The 26,146-nt window shown below is 34.7% G+C and overlaps 1 protein-coding gene across 7 annotated transcripts in view; it reads right to left on the bottom strand.

Annotated features, from left to right (window-relative positions):
- The window catches only part of pdlim5a (PDZ and LIM domain 5a), a 69,912-nt gene that overhangs the window by 29,977 nt on the left and 13,789 nt on the right, over positions 1 to 26,146 (bottom strand). For all 7 annotated transcript variants that reach the window (XM_073860998.1, XM_073860997.1, XM_073860999.1 and 4 more), the window contains exon 3: positions 14,486 to 14,645. In XM_073860998.1, the coding sequence (XP_073717099.1) occupies positions 14,486 to 14,645 (160 nt within the window). The remainder of the gene's footprint in view (positions 1 to 14,485; positions 14,646 to 26,146) is intronic.

Below are 26,146 nucleotides of genomic sequence, written 5' to 3'. Positions count from 1 at the left end.
TCTGCTAAAGTTCAAATTTTTCAACTTGCAAAATTCCCGCGGCAACGCCTCATTCGCGCCATTTGCACAAACTAGAAGCATCTCGAATCGCGTCTACCGCGCCGTGCTAAACGCCTCATTCGCGCCGTGAGACCTCCAGATGCGCTTCAATGCATCTTCACATTGGCTTAACATTGAAATCACTCGCGCTTGATGCCTCTGCCGCTGCTGGTGTGAACGCAGCATTAGACTAGTCCTAGACTAAAGTAAATGTATGAGCCTTCCAAACTAAAAACAACCTTCATGGACATATCTTAAAATACATCAGTGCCCTTTCTTTAACCTCAAAATGCACACAAGTAATGTTTTTAGTAAGGCCTGTAGTTATATTTCCTAATTAAACTAAGGCCTAGTCCAGACTTAAGCTAATCTCTGTCTGGGAAACAAAAAACCTAAAATGTTTGATAACCCCTGAGCCAAACCTTCATATTGCCTTCCAGTCGCATGACATTCGGTCTCTGTTTTTGTGTGTGTGAAATATTATGTTGTCACCCTGAGGTGAACACATGGCTCGCTGACTTTCCTCATTATTAAATAAAACTATTTCACTTTCCTGTTTTTCACAGATGTGTAAGTGTGTTTAAATGAGAAAGACTCATCATTAGATGACAAGCCATGACGACAAGTTTCCTAATTGCCATAAACACTGAGGGCAAATAGAAATGTATACCTTATGCTTCACAGTTTTTTCCTCATAAGACAACAAACCCCAATAATGTCACACTAGTATGTTAAAAGAGGTCTCAACAATGTCTCAGACTGTGCTTAAATGTGACAAAACATTAAATAATATAGCGAAGAAGTATGAAAGTCAGATGTCACACGCCCACAACATTACTGTGCTCTGTATTTTTAATAAGGGAACCCATAAAACACTACAAAAGTATTTAGTGTTGAGTAATCAGGATAATCCACGGGCAGACGGTTTGTTGCTAAGCACTTATCTGTTGTTTTATCCGTCTGTAATGGAAAATGGATTTTATCCAGCTGTGATATCCTGTAAAAGTCAACACACAGATTTGTGTATGTGTGAAAGGACAGGACGATGTGTGAAAGATGGTACTGTATGTTCTGTTAATACAGACGTCATCTTACACTTACAGTTCACAGAAAGTTCAGATATACACGTGGAGTGGGTGAAACTTGAGTAATTTAATGCTATAAGAGCCGTCCAAAGAAAAAATACATGTCATATAAATCATGTACGATGCTCGGGCAAACTGACCTTCTGACACTTTCCAGAACTGAGAAGCAATGCGACTTTTGCAACCACAAAAAGTCCAAATGGTTAAAATTGATAAACTTTTCTATTTCAGTTGATCATTAAAACAACTAAATCAAATCAAGTAAACTAGCTGTGAAGAGTTAAATCAGGTGGAAGGTTGGGGAGATTGAACACAATCTCGTTATACTTTGTACATATTTTACGAGGTGGTTTATTCGTATTAATTTGTGCGACCAAATTCTTACATTTCTACGATTCGCTTTCGCCCCGTGATGTTGAGGGTTAGGGGCGGGGTTTTATTGTTGTTGGTTTTTTGTAATAAACGTGCGTATTTGTACAATTCACTTTACACAAATTAGCCAACTTGTAAAATACATATGAATTCTCGTGAGATCAGGCTGGCAGATTTTCTACAGAAATCTTTAAAAAAATTGTGTGGTGAGTTTGATGTGAGCTCTGATAAAGATTTGGCACTCCTGTTTGAGATCATTTGTGCGTTAGGCACAGCAAAACATTGAAACCACGCAAAAAAGTCAAATAAACAAACATAAACACAATAAAAAACACACACACACGAAACTATTTGGTGTTTTGCATAGTTTATATGAATTTGTTCAAGCGGTTAAAATAAGAGCTTCAAAAGCAGGAAACAAACAAACAAAGCAAAACGGAGCCCTATAAAAAGACTGAGATTTCACTTAAAGACTTTTCAATGAATTTAAATTCATCTTTGTCTCATTAAGATCCAAATAAAAGCCTGCAGAATCTTAGAATGTTCATTGTAAACATGTCTCAAACACAACACACTCATAGACAAAGACACATGGATGCCACATAGTCAACATTTGCATTTTCAATGTTAAAAAGAGTACTAACTTTAATCAATCTCACTGTAAAAAATGATTTGTTGGTTTAACTTAAAATGGTAAGTTACCTGTGTGCCTTCAAAATTTCACTTAAAATATTAGTTCAAAAAGGTTTTATATTGTCAACTACCATTTTTGAGTTTAATTAACAAAACATTTTAAGGCAACCAGGAATTTTTTTTAAATACTACTGATTTGGGAAATCTCTGAATTGATTCTTACTGTGTGTGCTGTGAACTTCAGAGGATGTGAATCACTGTAAAAAATACTTTGCTTCCTTAAAAATTTAAAGATTTACAAGTCATTTCAACTTACTATTATTTATCTTGACTAGAGATGAGTTGTTATAACTACAGGTGAGTTGTTATAACTTATAAATTTAAGTTGACTTTTCTCAACTATATTTTATAAGTTGTGACAACTAATCTCTGTTGACATGACTTGTAAATCTGAGTTGATTTAACAAAAAAAATTTAAGGCAGCAAAGTTTTTTTACAGTGTACACTGTAAAACCTAAAAGTTGATTCAACTCAAACCATTTAAGTAAACCGGTTGCATATAACCATTTAAGTTTTAAAACACATACATTTTAGTACTGTGAACTCAAACAAATTGAGTCATATGCAGTTATGCAATTATATTTTAGTTCACACTACTTAAACATAAGTGCATACCTGCACATGACTCAAGTTCACACTACTCAAACGCATGCGCTTCAAAACTTAAATGGTTCAAGGCAACCGGTCTCCCCAAATGGTCTGATTTAAGTTGAATGTTAGGTTTTACAGTGTAGGTGCCAGTCCCGCACCCACCAAAAATGCCAGATATGCTCAATTATTTTTAATCAAAACTGCTATTAAAATTTGTGAGCCTCTCTGATTGGTGGATCTCACGAGTTGTAATATTTGCCAGCGCTGGCAAAAAAAGTTAAAAGTCTGAAGTATTTTATCTTAACTCTCATCAATTAAGAGAAAACATTTGCATGAAATAAAACATGTTCCTGATGAGTTTTTATGTTAATCTGTAATACGATTTAATATGATTTTTTGCACATTTTTTGTATATGCATTGTCCAGACTTTATCCGCTACTTTTGAACGTTAAAAATTATTAAAAAAATAATTTCTTAAACATGGTTTTGTAAGAAAAAATGAAGAGGACGTAGAAAATCTTGATGAAAGTAGTTTATTGTGGTAGCAGTGACAAAGCACGTCGTACTTTGGGTTCAGCAGAGTAAGATTGAACCCTGAGCAAAGTCAGTCTTAACACTTTATAGTTTCAAACCTGTTTTCCCACCCCTAATGCTAATGAAGTATCACTTTAAATGTAATTTAAGACTAATACTACAAATGACCTCTATATCTCCCACTGTGCCCAAATCCGTCATTGTAGTATCCAACTGTGTGCTCAACCAAGTGGTCAGATAATGTTTAGATGGATGTCTTTTATTATCATGAACCCTCTTTGATCTGTGTTGGTTCAAGAAGTCTCACATTTGCTCCCATACTACTATTAAGAAAGTATTACTTCAGGTTATATTATTGTATTGCTTGAACTGAGATTACCATTTATGATTATCAAGTCTTTTGGAGGGATGAGCTTTATTCAACAGCTAAATTGAAGTGGAATCTTTGTCAAGGCTGACTATAAATTCTTACAGTCACCCGTTTGATGCTCTTGGCAGAGAAGCATCACATCCACTCCATTCATAAAGATTACACCTCCCATTAATATTAGGGCAGGTGCCCAGTGGCGGCAATACCCTGGCTTAGGTTGTCCCCCATCTGGCCACTGGAGAATCTTACCCGTCATTGGGTCATCACCTCATGCACACTGGTTATCGCTCCATCCCATTAGGCAAGATTATCATAGGGTCTCTTCTAAAATTTGGCAGTATGAAACAAACATTTCTTTGGTTTGGGAGAGAAATATTCAAGAACCATCACAGTCAACGGGAACGTCCTAAGGTGATCACTGAAGTATCTGCAATCTGGCGTCTTAATAGAGAACACATACAGCATAGCATAATACATTGACAAACAATGAGTAAGATATACACACTGTTTTGAAGGTTACATCCCAAAGTAAATCTGAATATGTAATAGCTAAGTCCCCATTACCCTATCTTTCTCATTAAGATCAATGACATTAACACATTGTCTAATACTGGCAATTTAAAATCAATTCTGGAATATTTTCTTAAAATAGGATAGTATTTGTCGGGTCACATTCACATATACAAGGTGTAGTAACACATTTTCTCTCATCTGTGACTATTATCCTTGAGAAATGATTCTGCATATGAGTGAGTTTAACTTTACAAGCATCAAAGTCTGTTTCTGGTGCTTCAATAGTTGTTTTTCCACCATGTCACACTCACACATGAAACCAAATGGGGTTTTGTCACAACAGTCTGTGTTTATTCCCTGCCATTCTTCTGATGACAACTTTGCAGCAAATCTAGGAAGGTTCTTCATTTCTTTTAAGAGTATGTTCCTGTAATGTTCCAAGATTGTCCACCTTTAGAATTTTCTCAAACTCAAAATTTCCTTGCTCCTGGAAAATTGTTTAAAGCATAGCATACATTCATTCTAGTGTCATGTGTAGTGAGTCTTCATAATATGGTTTTCCACCTTGGTAGAAAGACTGCTGTCCATACTCTCTAGAAATAGTTTGATTTATTTGTGCTTCTCCTATCGATTGTCCAATCTTTTTCAATTTTGAAAACAGTTCCTTAGATGAATCTTTCATAGCTATTGTTCCGATTCGTATGTCACAGGATCTTTTAGACCTGTCGTTCTGGATCTTAGCAGGTTTGGAAATGTCTGGATTTCCTATTCCAGTAGTAACTCTAGAGACGTCCTGGTTCCTCTTTCTTGAGGAAGTACCCTGGCATCACTTGTCCTGTTGGCCTTCTGGTCCAAATCGTCTTTCTCCCTAAGGTTACACATTTTAGACATCTCCATGCTTACACCTGAAACAAGAAGAATAGAAGAGGTTGCCCCCCTTTTCCCACACAAGAACTTTTCACATTCAAAACATAAAAGTCAAATATGATTAATCACAGAACATCAAACATCACTAATGTTTTTAAAAAATATATATTTTAAATGATTGGAATTAAAAAATTTATTCTAAATAAATTTACATATCAATCACATTAAATCATTTTTCATGAATCTTCAATTAAAAAAATTTTCATGAATCTTCAAGAATCACCCCCCTTTTGATAGTAAACATTTTTTTTTTTTTTCTAAAATGTGCTACTATCATAAAACAATTCTCTAGTTCACATCAACATCTGCTTGTGACTGAGTTACAGTCATGTTTTTCACACGGTGATGTGTCTGGCAAGGTTTCTTCCTTCTTTCCATTCAACAGTGCTAACTGGGTTTCTAAATTGTCTATTTTCTTAAGCAAATCACGAAAGACCATCTGTTTTTTATGTGAAAAGTGACACTGTCTTGCCTTGTGTCCTGTCTTTCCACATCTAAAGCAAACAACTTCCTGATCTTTCCATCTTTTCTCTGAACAATGCCTAGCAATGTGACCATCTTTTCCACATGCATGACAGACAAAGTTTCGGTATCTCTCTTTGTCTTGACAATGCCTAGCAATGTGACCGGCCTTTCCACATGCATAGCAAAGAATAACACCTGAATTTATTCCTGCAAATCTCCTTTGTCTATGATGGAAGCCATCAGTTAATCTAGAGTATTCTGTTCTGCCAAAAGCAGCAACTGGATTTCTAGAATTGGCAACTTTCATTTGACTATTATTGTTGTAAAACTGTATCATTTTAGCAATAATGTCATCATATTCAGAGAAAGGCGTCACGAACATTGACACAGCAGAATGGGTGAGTGGATCACATTTGTTAATCAAGGCAGACTTGAAAGTGACATCATTCTTAGTAGTATCAGGATTGCCACTGAAAGTTTTAAATGTCTCCAGTAATCGTTCTGAAAACGCTGCTGGGTGCTCTCCTGTCCTCATCTGCATCTCAGATATTTTATCCCAATCAACTGACATCATACCCAAAACTTCAAGAAGTGCCTGTTTCCTCTCTGACTTATTTGCAGTTCTGGCCTTTACTCTCTGAGTTAAGGCTCCAGACAAAGTATCAGGCAGACACATCTTTAGCATAACACAGGCATCACCATCAGTAAAATTATATAGATCTGCATATTGTTCCAGATTCTTTAGAAAATCTAATGGATCCTGCTTGGCAGGGTCAAATTTCCCAATGTTCTTGATCACAATTTCTAGTTCAGATGGATTAAATGCTCTGACCATGGTGGAGGTCATATGCTCTTCCCTTCCTTCACTAGCACGCATAGTTGTAGTCACATGAACTGGTGCCACTGGAAATCTCACTGTAGAGTCAGAGTACTGACTTCTGAATGACTGAGAATCTCTTTCCCATCCCTCAGCACTTTCTTCATGCAAATCTGGCATTTCTGAAACTGGACTACACACCGTAACATCTAACAATGACTTACTAGCATTTTTCTCAGTTGTACCATTCATTATCATACACTGACAGGCTGTCTGTGCTTCCTCCAAACTGTTGGCCAAAATTTCCACAGATGATTTGAGCATGTCTTTGTTAGTTCTAAGCAGTGCAATCTCATTCTGCATCTTGACCTTTTCTTCTTTCCATGTTGTTTCAATAGCCTGGTAATTTTTGGTAGAAATCACCTCAACACTAAGTCGCTCATTTTCAGCTTTTAACTCATCTACTCTCTTCCTAATTATGTTGTACGAAGCAAAAACCGCTTGAAGCGCATTGGCAATCTTTCCTTTTTCATTTTTAGGCATTTTAGGATAAGTTTTAAACTTAGAGATAGCCCATTCATATGGCTTATCAACAACGTCTTCTATTCCATCAAATAATCCCTGTGAACCGTGCTTGGTAATGTATTTAACAATCAGCTTTTCCATTTCAAACATCTTACTGAATTATGTGCAATAATTCAATAGGTATTTACAACTTACTCTTACTATGACTACACGTTATCTAGTTGCTTTAAGATATTCATTAGTCTGTTTGTTCATAGTTCCTGTACGTCGGACACTTATGAATTAACAACACAATATATCAGGCCTCTGAACCTGAAAGTTCCTGCTTCAGACATGGCCACAGTCCGTCAGGCCTTAAGTTCATCTACACGAATGCTCACAAGCAGTTTAAAATATAACACTGTCACAATACGTCGGACACACCACACTGTATTATATTTTACAACAATCTACCTAGCTGTAGTACTTCAGGGGTAACAACAGTTATCAAGTTTAAAACACAGCTGCACTACCTCGAGCAAACCCACACTGGTTCAGGTTTTTGTTTTAAACTTCACAGAGCCACGGTGCGTTGGGCTCTCTACACAAGAATTTCGGTTACTTTAGGAACTAATTTGTTATAATTCTGCAACCAACCTACGTTGGGTTAATTCAATTACTTTAGAATCTTAACAGAAATTATAACAATTCCAAACCAAGTTTCTTTTAACTTGAAAATCTCACTACTTTGGAGGCCACACTTCTTCGGGCCTAAACCTCTGCTACGCCAACACTCACAAATAGATTAAAATGTAACACTGTCACAGTACATCGGACAAAACCACACTACGTCGGGCTTCTGTGTTATATCTTAAACTATCTAGGCACAGTTCTTTGGGCTTACAGCACTATATATCACGTTTAAAACTCTGCTACAGTACGTCAAACAAAACCACACTGCTTCGGGTTTTTAGTTTTAAACTTCACAGAGCCACCGTGCGTCGGGCTCTCACTACAAAAAGTTTCAGTTACTTTAGAAACTCTTTTGTTATAATTCTGCCACCACACTACGTCGGGTTGATTCAGTTACTTTAGAATCTTAACAGAAATTATAACAACACAACACCACGTTTCAGTTACTTTAGAAACACACAAACTTAAACACTTTGCTTCAGTTACGTTAGAAACAAAAATTCCAATACAACTCTGCCACCACACTGCGTCGGGTTAATTCAGTTTCGTTAGAATCTCAAACAGAATTGTATAAAATAGGCTTAAGAACTCCTCCTGCTAAATTAAACAAACTAAATTCCTTCCTCTCCTTGCAATTTTCTTTTCTAGATTTTTTTTAAACAAGGGGGTTCCCAAATCAAAAAAACAGCATTAAAGAAGAAAAGTCAGTCTTTCTTACCTTTCCCCGCTTTTTTTTTTGGAAATCCCTCGCTGCTTGGCTCGCCAGTGTAAGAAAAAATGAAGAGGACGTAGAAAATCTTGATGAAAGTAGTTTATTGTGGTAGCAGTGACAAAGCACGTCGTACTTTGGGTTCAGCAGAGTAAGATTGAACCCTGAGCAAAGTCAGTCTTAACACTTTATAGTTTCAAACCTGTTTTCCCACCCCTAATGCTAATGAAGTATCACTTTAAATGTAATTTAAGACTAATACTACAAATGACCTCTATATCTCCCACTGTGCCCAAATCCGTCATTGTAGTATCCAACTGTGTGCTCAACCAAGTGGTCAGATAATGTTTAGATAGATGTCTTTTATTATCATGAACCCTCTTTGATCTGTGTTGGTTCAAGAAGTCTCACATTTGCTCCCATACTACTATTAAGAAAGTATTACTTCAGGTTATATTATTGTATTGCTTGAACTGAGATTACCATTTATGATTATCAAGTCTTTTGGAGGGATGAGCTTTATTCAACAGCTAAATTGAAGTGGAATCTTTGTCAAGGCTGACTATAAATTCTTACAGTTTAAATTGTTATTTAAGTTGTGTGTCAAGTAATGTGCATTGTTCAGTCAGATTTGTGACTTCTTACAATGTATGTACTAAAAGTAAATAAAGTAATAAAACAATTGTGTGGGCCTGCTTATGTGTATTTTAGTGATAGGTAGGTCGGAGCTTTTCAATGACCAGCATTTTTTTTTTTAAATATAGATTCCAGGTCTACAAATCTACAATTTTAAATAAAATATAGACAATCATTAGACTGCATCGAAACCGAATTGAAACTATTTAAATAAGAAATGAATTGCCAAACTGGTTGCAATACCCAGCCCTTTAGTATTGACTTAACTTTTTAGTATCTCGAATTAACTCGTCAATTAAGAGAAAACGTTTTAATGGCGAGTATTTCCGCAATAACACTATTATCGAAAGTTATCTTCTGCAACTTATAAAACCCAGAAGGATCACCCTAGGGTAAACAGCTGTATGTCCGTGTAAGTTTTGAAGATCACTCCGAATCTGATCTCCTAAAAATTCCCTCACAAAAATTGAATTTTCTCAGCTCTTTGATCACATTTTTTTATTTTTGAAGAAATCTACCCATATTTGAGAGGTGATAAATGAAGGTAGGATGAAACTTTTTTTTTTGAAAGTAGAGCGTCTGTTCTTTCAATTGATATATTGTATGTTTATATATTTTAACTCATTCCCCGCCATTGACGAGTTATCTTGTGTATATTGACTCTCATCAATTATGAGTTAATATTTAACTAATAATTATGCCTTTCTGGACGAATTTCAAAGTGAAAGTGTAATACCGCTTTTATCCACTGGATGGCGCCAAAACCGAATTTATCAAAAACGGAAGTTAAAAAGAAGTAATGATTTATTTTAACTGCCTTTATGTTTGATAGTCATTCTGAGTCTGATATCTAACATAAATTCCTTTACAAAAACGCAATTTTTAAGCTTTTTCCGCAAAATGTTGTATTTTTGAAGAGAAATATCCATATTTCAGTGGTTAAATTTAGTGGAAAAAGTAAATATATAATGAAACGTTTTTTCCCCATTTTGTTTGTTTGTTTGTTTGTTTATTGTTTGTTTGAAAGCAAAGGGTGTGTTCTTTAATTTGATATAATTTGTATGTTTATATATTTATAGAAGATAATTTTTCCTGCAAGGAATTTTGTGAAACTTTTGTTAAAATCACAAAAATGCAGGAGGGCAACTTTTCTCAAAAAGGCTGGCGGTGAATGAGTTAAGAAGAACATTTTCTGGAAGGCGTTAAACTTTTGTGAAAATCATGAAAAATGCTGGCGCTGGCTGGCAACTTTAAAAAAACACTGGCGGGGAAAGAGTTAATGAGAAAATATAACAGACACAAATAAAACTTATAGTTATAAAGCTCAATATGAAATCCCTCAGATAATTTGTAGAAGAATAAGGTTTATATTTCTAACGTTGTTGTTGGAAGAAACATCTAAGATATTAAACAGATCTCATTTGTAGTTTAATAAAACCACAATTGTTTTAATACACGCATGTACAAAGCATGTACAAGTATGTGAATGCAAAGTTGAAGGACCCTCATTGGTATCAGTTTATATGATGCTAAGTGAGATTACTATAAGAGCGATACTCACCAACAAGAAATCAATAACATCATTCACTACATCTGCATTTAATTAACATGCAGTCTCTGTTTCACTTTGTGTTGATTCCCATAGATTAAAGGAGATTACACAAAGCCCGTAAACTCTCCTCCATAACTGCACTTAAGGCCGGTTTGGCATCTCCATCCTTCTCCAATAAAACCCAAACATCCTCCATTAGCACTAAAAGGTCAATACACACGCAAACAAACACATGGCTGCGTAGCATTGAGCACAGGCGGACAAATAAAATTTCTTGCAGCTCTGTGATGATAATTTTCATCTACTGACTGTGTTCAGCACATATGCACAATAATGAGTCAAATTATTACCTAGTAATTACAGATAACACATAAAATATGTTTAATAGGAAATGTTTAGAAAGTAAACTTAAACACACCAAACACTGACTGAAACACACACTTTGTATATAGATCAAGACATAATATTGCTGTTGGCCTGTTGATAACATGGATTTGTATTACAGACAAAACATCTGCAATTTAAACTTATTTTGCTTTTGAAGAATTACCATATTACCGATTTACAATCACTAAGACACATTTCTCAATACTTTGAATACTCTTCACACAGTTCTTACCATACACTGGCCGTCACGTCATTTTTACTTTTCACATAAACGACTTTCAGCTTAACACAGCAGTTAATTTCATATTCAATATCAACTAAAACCATCAAAACACATGTCTCACATCAGCTCATAACACTAGCAAAGATTGTCAGTCAATAAACACACTTGAAACAATGAAAACACCAACAGCAACTGTCTTATCCAGTTTTGGATTGTTATTGTTTTGAACTCAAGTTGTGCCGAAGCAATGATAAATGATCCTCAGTTTAGCTCACATAGATAGATATGTCTCAATAGTTGTGCAAAAGTCAACAAAGTATTGAGAAATGTTTGCTAGCGATTGCAACTTCTCTAACATCATTGTCAAACGAGAAAAGAATGATCAAGCGATCTGTAAGTGTGTTGAAAAAAACACCTACATTTGGTCCAAATGGACAGCTGGACAGTTTTCACAGCAATGGCAAACGTTTCAATGAGCTATGTTTTGCCTTTCGGGTCAAATTTTGTAATTGGCCAATGAATCTGAGGTTGAAACAACAATTAATTGCATAATTTTTGTTTTAGTAAACATTAAAAACGGGTCCCACAGACCCGAACACCACACAAGGGTTAAGAGAAAATGCTTCCCTGCCATAGACGAGTTTTTACGTCAATCCAAATTTCTGCCATTATCCACTAGGTGGCTCTCTTACACAACTTATAAAACACTTAAGCATCCATTGATTCAAAAACAGTAAAAACTCTGTTTATGTTTTATTTATCGCTCTGAATCTAAACCCTAACAAAAGTCCTTCACAAAAATGCAAATATCTCAGCTTTGCTAAACATTTTGATATTTTTGAAGAAACCTATCCATATTTAAGAGGTGACAAAAAGAGATGTGAAGACAGGAGTAAACTTTTTTTGTAAGCAGAGGGTCTGTTCTTTTATTTGTTATATTGAATGTTAAAGAAGAACATTTTCTTGAAGGCATTAAACTTTTCTGAATATCATAAAAAATGCTGGCGCTGGCTGGCAACTACAAAAAATGTTGGCGGGGAAGAGTTAAGTTGTCTACATCAGTGGTTCTCAAACTTTTTCCGCATGCGGCCCCCCTTGCGTATGGTGCATTCCTTCGCGGCCCGCCCAAAGAAAATTTATGACAAAAACTGTAACAAATTTTTTTTAATTAAACAAAACATATTAAGTTATACAAAGTAGTGCTGTTGGTTAGTAGCCTTATTTTTATTAGGTTTAATTACGTTCATTTATCATGAATTATGTGTATTTTACAAAATGTCATAAAACTGGGGCCCCCCTGGCACCATCTCGCGGCCCCGGACCCCAGTTTGAAAACCACTGGTCTACATATTAATTGCAATCTACCTGAATAACCGTTCACATTATAACGATACTATATATCTATCAAAAATATTGTTTGAAAAACGTTTTATATTAAAGACAAAAGGGGAGTTCACACCATAACTATAACGATAAAGACACAACGAACAATATCGTTGGGATCACTTTCTGAGCGATTTTTCCCTCACCTGATGAACGATAAACAATTGACAGCCAATCAAATCTATTTGAACTTCAAGTGTAAAAGCTCAATGCGGAGGTCTATAACATAAAATTACCTCAGGTATCCTGCGCTGACGCAGTTGCTGTGAAATTCACTACGTAATGTTTTTTTCCTACCGCACTGACTACGTCAAAAGGTAAGATATTAACTAAGATTACACAAACTAGATTCACTGTTTAGACTTACGCAAAATGCAGCGTGTTGAGGAAATCTGGTTACCCGCTGTGTAAATGCAACAAGAATAGCATATTTACATATTCAGTTACATGTAAGTTTTTATTACAAGAAATATCCAATATATGTCATTTAGGGTGTTTTCACACCTAGTTCGTTTGAGCCCTCCAAACGTTCTCGGAGCAGTTCAGGGTGTATATGTGAACAAACCAAGTGAACTCAGACCCCCCCAAAAGGACCCAAAAGTGAACCGAACTCAGACCACATCAGGAGGTGGTCTGAGTACGGTTCGCTTTTTGGTTCTTTTGTGGTTCGATTTCTTTTTGAGATGTAAAATCAATGAGGTCCCGGTCCGGTTCGCATGTTGTTTTGACATTGTATCAAAATCAACTGCTGCACAGAAATGTGTGTGTGTGTGTGTGTGTAAGCATGCAAAGCAGTTTAAGGATGTGAAGGGTTTACATATCATAGTTGAAAGCTTCATACACACACACACACACACACACACACACACACACACACACACACACACACACACACACACACAAATGCGCACACACACACACACGCACATGCACACACAGTTGGTTTCAGGTGGTGCTGATGCTGGTAAAGTTCTATTAATACTGTGCCTCAGTAAAACTGAGAGAAGCTGATTAGTTTACCATCACTAAATATTAAATCAACACACAATATTTACACCGAGTGCGCTCTGCACTTTATTCTGTGCCAAACTGACATTTAAATACGGATGATATCAAATCAATTGACCTTCACAAAGCTCTGCCTCTATCGGTTATTGTCACTCGCTCTGACAAGCATCATCTCGTAGAAAGGAATGGTAGGTTTTAACTCTTTTTTTCCCGCAAGCATTTTTTTTTAAAAAAGTTGACAGTCCGCGCCAGCACTTCCATGATTCCCCCAAAAGTCCAATGCCTTCCAGAAAAAAAATCTTTCAATATATAAACATACAATATATCAAATGGAAGAACAAACCCTCTGCTTTAAAAATAAATAAATAGATAAATGTTTCATCCTATCTTCATTTGCTCTCTTTTTATCACCTCTCAAATCTTCAAAAATAATTTTTTTAGCAAAAAGCTGAGACAATTCCATTTTTGTGAAGGTCTTTTCTTAGAGATCAGATTTAGAGCGATGAACAAAACATACACAGAGTTTTTACTGTTTTTGAATCAGTGAATGCTTCATTGTTTTATATGTTGGGTAAGAGCGCCACCTAGTGGATAAGAGCGGAAATATGGATTGCTGTACAAACCTGTCATGGGCAGGGAAGCGTTTTCTCTCAATTGACAAGATAACTCATCAATGGCGGGGAAAGATTTAATAAATTTGCTCAGATATTGAGAAAAACTAAGCGACAAAGTATTTTTTTATGTGTTTATACAAAGTATTACTTTAATTTCTTTAACATACTGAAAGAGCTTGTGTGATGTGACAGCAAAGAGACACTGTTATTATGCACGTCATTTTTAGTCTTTAAGTCTTGATGAATATAAAAATATAAAAGAAAAGGTTTAATTCTAAAAAAAATTGTTCCTGAAAGTTTTTGTAATCATAAGAAATCAAAGATATGAATAAAATAAATATGATAAAAGTGGTATATGGATGATCTTACTTCTGTAAGTTAAGGCTGAGATTTCCAGTGCAGGATTTGATCTTGTTTTGAGCTTCTAGGTGATTCATGTTGTCAGTAGAGACACCATCGATGGACAACACCAAATCTCCTACAGATAGTCCTGCCTTCGCAGCTTTACCTCCGTCTATCAGCCTTGAAACGACAAAAACAAAATAAGTGTCAGTTTCTTTTTCTGTGCATGAACTAATCTTAGTTATGTGTTATTATGGGGCGGTTTCCCGGACCAGGATTAGCTTAATCCAGGACTAGGCCTTAGTATAATTAGGAAATATAACTAGTTTTAACAAACATGCCTCACTAAAAACATTACCTGTGTGCATTTTGAGGTAAAACAAAGGGCCCTGATGTATTTTAAGATATGTCAGTGCAAGTTGTTTTCAGTTTAGAGAGCTCTTAAAAGTGTTTAAGTCTAGGACTAGACTTAATCCCTGTCCGGGAAACTGCCCCTATGTGTTATATGTTAAGTGTTATTTTACATGTTATGTGTTATGCCTTATATGTTATGATATGTGTGTGAAATGTTATGCTATATGTTATGCTATATGTTAAGCATTATATGTTATGCTATATATGTGTTAAATATTATGCTATATGTTATGCGTAATATGTTATTTTATATTTTATGTTATATATTATATGTTATGTTATGCGTTACGCGTTATGTTATGTGTTATGCATTATATGTTATATGCTATGTGTTAAATGTTATGCTATATGTTATGTTATGTGTTATGCATTATATGTTATGTGTTGAATGTTATGCTATATGTTATGTGTTATATGTTATGCTATATGTTATGTTATGTTATCTGTTATTTGCTATGTGTTGAATGTTATGCTATATGTTATGTTATGTGTTATATGATGTGTCAAATGTTATAATATATGTTATGTGTTATATGTTATGTGTTGAATGTTATGCTATATGTTATGTGTTAAATGTTATAATATATGTTAAGTGTTATATGTTATGTCTTGAATGTTATGCTATATGTTATGTGTTATATGTTATGCTATATGTTATGTGTTATGTTATGTGTTATATATGTGTTGAATGTTATGCTATATGTTATGTGTTGTATGCTATGTGTTAAATGTTATGATTTATGTTATGTGTTATATGTTATATTTTCTGTGTTATGCTTAATATGTTATGGTATAAGTTATATGTTATGTGTTGAATGTTATGCTTTATGTTATGTGTTATATGTTATGCTATATGTTATGTTATGTTATGTTATGTGTTATTTGCTATGTGTTGAATGTTATGCTATATGTTATGTTATGTGTTATATGATGTGTTAAATGTTATAATATATGTTATGTGTTATTTGTTATGTGTTGAATGTTATGCTATATGTTATGTGTTAAATGTTATAATATATGTTAAGTGTTATATGTTATGTCTTGAATGTTATGCTATATGTTATGTGTTATATGTTATCCTATATGTTATGTGTTATGTTATGTGTTATATGTTATGTGTTGAATGTTATGCTATATATTATGTGTAGTATGCTATGTGTTAAATGTTATGATTTGTGTTAAGTGTTATATGTTATATTTTCTGTGTTATGCTTAATATGTTATGGTATAAGTTATATGTTGTGTGTTGAATGTTATGCTTTATGTTATGTGTTATATGTTATGCTATATGTTATGTTATGTTATGTGTTATTTGCTATGTGTTGAATGTTATGCAATATGTTATGTTATGTGTTATATGATGTGTTAAATGTTATAATATATGTTAAGTGTTATATGTTATGTCTTGAATGTTATGCTATATGTTATGTGTTATATATGTGTTGAATGTTATGCTATATGTTATGTGTTGTATGCTATGTGTTAAATGTTATGATTTATGTTATGTGTTATATGTTATATTTTCTGTGTTATGCTTAATATGTTATGGTATAAGTTATATGTTATGTGTTGAATGTTATGCTTTATGTTATGTGTTGAATGTTATGCTATATGTTATGTTATGTTATGTTATGTTATGTGTTATTTGCTATGTGTTGAATGTTATGCTATATGTTATGTTATGTGTTATATGATGTGTTAAATGTTATAATATATGTTATGTGTTATTTGTTATGTGTTGAATGTTATGCTATATGTTATGTGTTAAATGTTATAATATATGTTAAGTGTTATATGTTATGTCTTGAATGTTATGCTATATGTTATGTGTTATATGTTATGCTATATGTTATGTGTTATGTTATGTGTTATATGTTATGTGTTGAATGTTATGCTATATATTATGTGTAGTATGCTATGTGTTAAATGTTATGATTTGTGTTAAGTGTTATATGTTATATTTTCTGTGTTATGCTTAATATGTTATGGTATAAGTTATATGTTGTGTGTTGAATGTTATGCTTTATGTTATGTGTTATATGTTATGCTATATGTTATGTTATGTTATGTGTTATTTGCTATGTGTTGAATGTTATGCTATATGTTATGTTATGTGTTATATGATGTGTTAAATGTTATAATATATGTTAAGTGTTATATGTTATGTCTTGAATGTTATGCTATATGTTATGTGTTATATTTTATGCTATATGTTATGTGTAATATGTTATGTATTGAATGTTATGCTATATGTTATGTGTTATGATTTATGTTATGTGTTATATGTTATATTTTCTGTGTTATGCTTAATATGTTATGGTATAAGTTATATGTTATGTGTTATGCTATGTGTTATGTCATGTGTTATGCGTTATATTTTATGTGTTAAATGTTATGCTATATATTATGTGTTATGTGTTATATGTTATATGCTTTGTGTTAAATGTTATGTGTTAAGTGTTATGATATATGTTATGTGTTATGTTAAAAGTTTTTATTTACATAATATATGTGTGTGTGTACTGTGTATAATAATTATGTATATATAAATACACACACATACATGTATAATTTAAAGAAAAAAATATATTTATATAATAAATATTTATATTTATACATAATATAAATTATATATAAAAATAAACATGTATATACACATGCAAATGTTTCTTAATTATACGTGCGTGTGTGTGTGTGTGTGTGTGTGTGTGTGTGTGTGTGTGTGTGTGTGTGTGTGTGTGTGTATTTATACATAACTATTATACACAGTTCACCCACATATATTATGCAAACAAAAGCTTTTATTCTGCAAATGATTAGTCGCGACTAATCGTGAGGCAGCACTAGTCCAAAGATATAGAAGGACTTCAAATGCACACAATAATTCAAATAAAAGACATCAGAAACAGACACAGGCTGGTTCTTTGAACTTGAGTTTTAAATTTCACTGTGAAAGCTTTGGGTAACCAAAAGAGCATCCCTGAAAACACGGTACGAAAAGTCACGGTTTAATAAAGCAGTTGAAATTCAAGTACAGATTTACTTCAAAGCAAAAGAGACAACAGTTTCCAACAGTAAACAACTCAGATCACTAATGAGACAAAAGTTCATGTTTAGTTCGAGTCGAGTATTTAAATGAGAACGGATGTGCCTAAAGACAGCATGATCAGGCCAATCTAAACAGAATTAAAGTGAAGAAACCTCTGAATGCTCTGCCTAACTAAAGCAAGACATAACAGGAGCTCAAGGTCTTCAACAAATAAAACTCAAAGCACTCAAGTCATCTTCAATTATCACCTGACCACCTCTTTAAATAAGATTAACAGAAACTGTTTATAATGCGCTGTCAAACTGTGGATGGAAGACGCGCTGTTTCTGTTTCATCATCCGCCTTTAATAGAAGACACCGTAAACAGACGTCGAATGTTGTTTTATTAACTTTCAAGCATACATCTTCAAACCACACACAAAAGAAACACGTTCATGCATAAAAGACCTGGACACACGCGATATGTTATAAAAGATAAGGCACTGTTGGTTTACATTGTCAATAACAGAGACGAACGGCTCTTTGATTCCCGTCGTAACTTCTGTTACCACTGGAGAATCCACACAAATAATACACATAGAGCATGTGAGAGCAATTACCGCACAACAACAACCACGGGTGCTGTTTTTCACCAAACCACAGTCTCGGGAAGAGTTAAACAAAGCCAATTTAGAGGTGGAAACAAATAATTAAGTAACAAACAAACATGTGTTTTGAGTTTGTTTTTTAGCAATTGAGTGACTGTTAAAGCGTCTCACTAATGAACTGCGGAAGATCTGGCATGTTAGTCTTTGATTTAAACGAGATGCAAGATGTGCCCTTAACAACACTGGACACAATATCTTATACACACACCGAGTTCAAACAAAGGAAATAGGACATTTTTGTATTTGACAGATGCTTTTATCAACAGTGCATTCAATCTATGAATTTCTTTTATCAGTATGTGTGTTCCTTGGGATTGAACCCGTGACCTTTGCACTAATGCAATCCTCTATCAGTTGAGCCACAAGAACATCTTGAAACATAAGCGATGACTTGAAAACCCAATAAACAAACACAGGTTGGTGTGTATGAGGGCTGCACGATATTGGGAATGGGATATTGGGCCATGCGGTTTGCGATAACTTGCTAGATATTCAAGTGCCCATCTTATGACTGCTTTTCCACAAGTTAAATAGGTGTATGAGTTCCATAAAGCATGTTTCAAAAGTTGTTTGCTCGAAATAGCTTGTAGGAAAAGATTGTTACCCATCTCTAGTAGCCTCTGTTTCAGGGCATTTCAGATTGTGCCGTTTTGAGCTAGTCATTACATTAAGGTGACCAGATTTTTAAAATGAAAACCGGGGACATTTGCTAGTTAAATGGTGAAAATATCATTAAAATCTCATTTTTTGTTATCTATGAATTAAAAAATGGGGACAAAATGTTTTTTTTTTTTAAGTTTTCTTTTTTTATTGTTGTGGGTTCACTGCAAAAAATGACTTTCTTCTTACTTAATAGTATTTTTGTCTTATTTTTTTAGTACAAATATCTAAAAAAAATCTTTAAACAAGACGAATTTTCTTGATAAGCAAAATCCCCTAAGAAAAATCTAGCTTTAAGACAAAAAAATAAATTTAATTTGTGCTTAAAACATGCTAAACATATTTTCTTGAATTAAGTAGTGGTAGGTTTTTTTTGCTTGTTTTAAGCACAAATTTGATATTTTGGTCTAAAAACTAGGCTTTTTTCTTATTTTGCCCATCAAGAAAATGCATCTTGATTTTAAAAAATTTTGATATTTGTACTGAAAACAAGAGAAAAATATTAATAAGAAAGTTATTTTTGCAGTGTTTCTAATTCAATTAATTGAACAATTTCTGTAGCCTAAAAATGTTCTCCCGTTTTTTACACAAGAGACATACCTCATCAAAAAAATATACTGTGATCAGTTCACTTCATTGGTTTATTATTTTAATTTAACATGAGTAGTTAGTACCTTAAGCCCCCATAACTTTAACTGTTTTCATATCTTATGATAACTTGATTGATGATAATGATGCTTTCTCATGTGTCTCGTTGTAAATTCTTCATCGCTAAATCAGTGACCTGCGCAAGTAATAAGTAGCTTGCGGCCCCCTCTGCTGGTAAACATAGTCATTAAATGATTGCTCCGGTCTGGTTAGGTACTACAAACGCTGTGTTGAGCGGGGTTTTCAGTGTATTTGCTGATTGTTTTGGACATGCTGTAAAACAGGGACATTTCCGGGGACAGCTTCAGTCAGGGACAGAACACCAAAAAACGGGACTGTCCCCGGAAAACGGGGACGTCTGGTCACCTTACATTACATATTTATGAGCTGCTGCTCCTTTTGATCACGCCCCACTACTAACGTCATGTGCACATATGCGTGCTCAGTGGTATCGTGAGCAGTACAGACCATACTGTGTTATTTATATATATTATTATTAACGGTTTATGTTGCCAACAGACAAATCAAGCAAAAAAGTATCACTAATAAGTATACTACAGGAGAAGAAACTCATGACACACAATGATTCCAGAGTAAATTGTGATGTAACAGTCTCAACAATACACTCGTTTTCCCTGGACAAAGCTAACATATTCCCGTTATAAAACATTTTCAAACGCAAATGACAGTAATTTAGACCTGGCGGGGGATGTATACTGCTTGTGGGTTCGCGTGCTAATTGCTAGAAGCTAGCGGGAGGTCCGGACCGTATCTTGGGAAAGTGATAGAGACTCGGGGGTACATTAGCCTCGTCATAAAAGCCCGGTCAGTAAGGCCCAGTCTTGGTTAGTTTGGCAAAACACTTTTATTTTGAAAAAGCTCTATTACTTATTTCATGTAGAATTGTAAAAATAAAGCCGTTAAATATTTTTTTTAAACTTTCGAAACCACGCTGCAAACTATCTAGCCTGCAAAAATATATCTATATAATCTAGCATACTGTCTACAAATATTATTCACTTTACTATACATTTAAAAGGTATAATTTACGGGATTAGCATCAATGTATGATCTCTGTTTTGAGATACAGATTCTCTAGCATCATAAATGTAGTATTTTGTGACAGAAGATGACAACATGCAAAATATAACGTGACTTCTTACCCTTTTGTGTTGATATAACGATCGCGAATTGAATCAAGTCTGTTTCAGATGTGTGAATAATCCATGAAAGTCCAATAAAATACATCCAATGACCATTTTTGTCCACAAATGCGTATAATCCGTGAAATAGAGATACATAGTCTGTTGTTTACATCAGATTTCGCATGAATGTCTTGTAATAGAAAATAATATCGCCTACAATTTGAGGACTATTTGCGTCGTAACACACTATATATAAGATTACACTTTAGGTTCCAATAAACATGCGTTAAAACTTTGTTCTTAAAAGTAGGCGGGAGTATAATCCATAATATCCAAATAGCGCTGTTATTTCCGTGAGCCATGATAACAGTATAAAGGATATCAGCAAAGTAACTGCTCTCTGTGCTCTCTAGCTACCTGGTGCGTGGAGACCTGCGAGTGGGGTGGTGGGCGGGAAAATTCAAACGGAATGTGACAAAACGGCTAGTTACGTCACAACGGCGCTGAGTTTGAACTCGTGCAGTCTGAGACTCAAGGCAGAGGACATTCAGAAACCTGTATCTCACTCAAAACAGCATGGATGGATTTTTTTCCAAGTTTGTATGCGTGTGGGAGCATCAGAGACACAAAATAACACCCCAAAACCCAGAAAAAGTGAGTTTTTCGTAATATGGGCACTTTCAGTGCAATATTCAGGATGTGTTTGGTAATGCTTTAAGTTTGTACAATCTATTTAAAAAAATTATCTACTGATCTACCGGCCTTCTTTCATTGTGATGACAAGCCGATGTCTGCCCAGTGACCACTGACTGCTTCCCATTTAATTTTTTTTTGGAAATCTTATCAAATTTCTTAGTGCAGTATTTTTAAAAAATTGTATTTAAAATGTATATTTTTTGCTACTGGATCACCTAAGTCTGCCCAGCGAGAACCAACAATTTCCCTTAACTTCTAATTTTATTTTTTTAAATGTTTTAATTCCTATAAAATGTTATAATATAGTATCAAATATATAGTATTTATACCACGGGTCTGTTGAATGCTTTATTCTGATTGGTTGAAATTTTTTTATTTTTTTTCAAATAACCGCAAACCTAACCTTTAAAATGTCTTAAAATAGTCACCAGAGCAATGTTTTTGGTAATCGAGGTATACGCTAAATAATTGACTCCGGTCCTTTAAATCAGTGGTTCTCAAACTGGGGTCCGGGGCCCCCAGGGGGGTTGCGAGATGGTGCCAGGGGGGCCCCAGTTTTATGACATTTTATGAAATACATTAATTTATCATGAATTCTGTGTAATTAAACGTAAAAAAATAAGGCTACTAACCAACAGAACTACTTTGTATAACTTAATGGGGCGGTTTCCCGGACAGGGATTAGTCTAGTCCTAGACTTAAACACTTTTAAGAGCTCTCCAAAGTGAAAACAACTTGCACTTACATATCTTAAAATACATCAGTGCCCTTTGTTTTATCTCAAAATGCACACAGGTAATGTTTTTAGTAAGGCATGTTTGTTAAAACTAGTTATATTTCCTAATTAAACTCAGGCCTAGTCCTGGATTAAGCTAATCCTGGTCCGGGAAACCGCCCCAATATGTTTTGTTTAATTAAAATGTTAAACTTTAGAACAGTTTTTTGTCATACATTTTCTTGTGGGGGGCCGCGAAGGAATGCACCGTACACAAGGGGGGCCGAATGCGCAAAAAGTTTGAGAACCACTGCTTTAAATTATTCGGGGGGAGGAAAAATGCACATTCGCGGTGAAATGCATAACCACCTTGGGTGTGAATTATTTTCTTATAATTCAATGGCCCATCGTCAATTATAAGGGTGAATGCTGTGCCTGAACATTTCATGCTATCATTCAAGTCTGCCCACCTTTCGCTAAAGAGACCTCAGTTCTTTGTTCCAGTAGTATAAAGTTTCATTTATTCAAACTTTCAAGTACTCAAAAGATGGAAAAAGTCCAAACCCATTCACAGATAGATAAAGTTCTGGCCTTGAACGCAGTCCATCCACAGATAAACCGTCCAAAGTGTTTCGTATTATAAAGCCAGAACAGAAATCATTTTTAAAAATCAAACATCTGCGATGACAGCGGACAAAAATGAGAAGAGATCCGCATGGGTTCAGTTTGGCAGGTCAAACAAAGAAACGCCAAATGGTTGTGATGGATCAAAAGCCTCGTTGCTCATTAGAAACATATGCATGTGTACATCAGAAAATTTAAACCATGTTTACAATCTCACGAACACACACATATACAATAATGTGCACGATCAGATAGGGATGGGCAATATAAACGATATGCAATATAAACGATAGAAAATTGGCATACGATAGAGATTTAAAATCTATTGCACTATCGCGATAATGCGTGTTGATGACACAATCTACCCGCGAACTTTAGAGCCACGAGCTGCAGCCGCATAAACATGGATGAAAGCGTCAGCGAAACAGAGGAACTCGGGAAAAAGACCGATGCAACATCTATTTTTTGAATTTAAGCCATAAGTTGCATAAGTTAACTGCTGCTCCACGCGCGAAATTGGCATTATGGTCTAGTAATTGTGAAACATGTAATATATATATCAAATAATTAACTGTGTTTTTTAGCAGATAGATCTTGTCGGCTTTATCATTTTAAAAGTAGATCACCACACAAAAAAGTCTGGACACCCCTGCTGTAGAGTGTGTCAGGCAAAAGTTCCAGCTTAGAGAGGTAACAAGACTAATCTGGCCATAACGGTTTACTTTTACTTACTTTTTTAGCAGTTTGGCTTTTGTAAGGGTCTATATAACCTGTGAAACGAGTCTATTGAAATTATTATATCGCAATACATATCGCTATCGCAAGAGGCTGCAATGTATAACGCAATATGGATTTTAGGCCATATCGCCCATCCCTACGATCAGACACGTTATGCATTATGCACATATGTTAGTTGGACAAGTCGAACTTCATGCTGATAAGTAACGACACAATGTGACGCTTCGCAATGTAAGTTAGGACATTAAACTTTGCATGATCCATCTGCTGTGAGATCGAGATAGAGGAGAAATTACTGTTTTTGTGAGCATGTATGAATGGATATAATATAAACGTGATTCACGAAAAGTGGACGTTTCTTGTCCAAAACAAGCTGCAAAGTAGATCTTTCTCCAACCCACCAATCTTACACCACAAACATGAACATACTTAACCACTAAATAACAGGTGTTGACTTTAAACAGCATAACCGTGATGTCATAGCGCATAAACACGACCTGCCAGTTCTGCATCAGAGGATTCACTGTTTCCAAAAGTCGAAGGAACAGAAAGCCCATTCAACTGTATAAATAACCCACACATTACGAAACACTGTTGAATAAGGTGCGCTCATTAACTAAACACACATAGTAAATTAGTTGTGAATATTAAAAAAATGCAAACAGTAAAAGGAGAGGGAGAGGGAGAGAGAGAGAGAGAGAGAGAGAGAGAGAGAGAGACGTCTCAAAAATACAGTAAGTTACTTCCTGTTAGCATTGCATTGTGAGCAAATCTTTCAAACATGGTAAGAAGCGTCACGTTTACTTCTGACGTTAGAAGTATTCATGCCAATCACAACGTACAGATTAGCTGGCCAAACAGGGACACAGACAATTTTGTACAAAATCAGTGCGTTTCAGGAAGAGAGTGAAATTTGGAGCTGCAAAAATGTACGTATGTGGAAAATAATGTGTTTTTAACCATAAACCACGCAAACACATTGTATTAAACCAAATACACAAAATAACGTTTTTTTTAAGCAATGAAATAGGTGCATTTTAAATATTTATGTCCCCTATACAGACTTATACCCAGTTATATGGTACGAAGAATGTTCTGTATTGTGAAAAGTCACGGCTCGACGTGAAGTGGAGTCAAGGTAATCCCTTCAGCCGTGATTATCCACGAAATACAAATTTCATTCCACGCCAGCCTTTTTTAAAAAAAAGTTGCAAAATGCAGGAAAATGTTCTTCTATAAATATATAAAGATAAAAATATTTCAAATGAAAAAACAGACCATTGACTTTAAAAAAACCCAATAAAATTGAAAAAATGTTTCACTCTTTCTTCATTGTTCTCTTTTCATATCCGTTCAAATATTGTTAGGTTTCTTCAAAAAGACAAAATGTTTAGCAAAAAGCTGAAATAATTCAATTTTTTGCAAAGGAATTTTGTAAGAGATCATATTCAGAGCGATTATCAAAAACATACACTGAGTTTAAAATATTAAAACAAATTGTTTTTGCTTCACTTTTTATAAATTGGGTAAGAGCCATCTAGTGGATAATAACGGAATTACAGATTACCATAAAACTCGTCAGGAAAGCGTCATTGGCAGGGTAATGTTTTGTCTTAATTGATGAGATAACTCGTCAATGGCGGGGAAAGAGTTAAAGCAAAAAATGTGTATCAACGGCACGCAAATTTCGTTATAAAACACTTAACAGCTATTGACCAATCAAAATCAAGGACTGGAACTAACCATAGACTGTAAAAAAAGATGGACGACACCCGTTCGCTCTCTCTTCCATTGGTGAAAAGTGAAGCCGCAGGGTCCCAGATACGGCGCTGACATCTTAGGTTTTTAGTCTGCGCAGTAGCTAGCGATTTCGGGACCAGTCCTGTGCAGTAATGAGCAGGAAGTAAAGCCGCCAAAATCAAGGTCCCGCCCTCGCAGAATGCGCATATCACAGCTGTCAATCATGACGTCACACCACCATTTTTATATCATTAAACAAACTTATTTTAGTACGTTTATGTTTAGTAGGTCTCAAGTCCCATTGAATAACATGGGGGAGGCGGGGTTTATGACCTATACTGGGACCAGTCACTGGGGGGCGATCAAGATGTTTTGGCTTCACTTTTAAGGGCTTGTGCGGCTTGCTTGGATCTAACCAATTTATAAAAGAAGAATAAACAAAAACAACCAATATGATGATTTTTTATAAACTTTCCCTCAACAGAAAAGTGCTACATAGAAAGCAACATAAATGGACATAACACATTTTAATTCATTTAAAATGTTTCATTGCCTTACTATGATAAGAAAGACACTGTGGTGATACAGCAAACAAAATCAGGACAACGATAT

Source organism: Misgurnus anguillicaudatus, chromosome 22 (assembly GCF_027580225.2).
Source record: "Misgurnus anguillicaudatus chromosome 22, ASM2758022v2, whole genome shotgun sequence".
NCBI lineage: Eukaryota > Metazoa > Chordata > Actinopteri > Cypriniformes > Cobitidae > Misgurnus > Misgurnus anguillicaudatus.
This window is presented reverse-complemented; position numbering and strand designations above follow the sequence as displayed.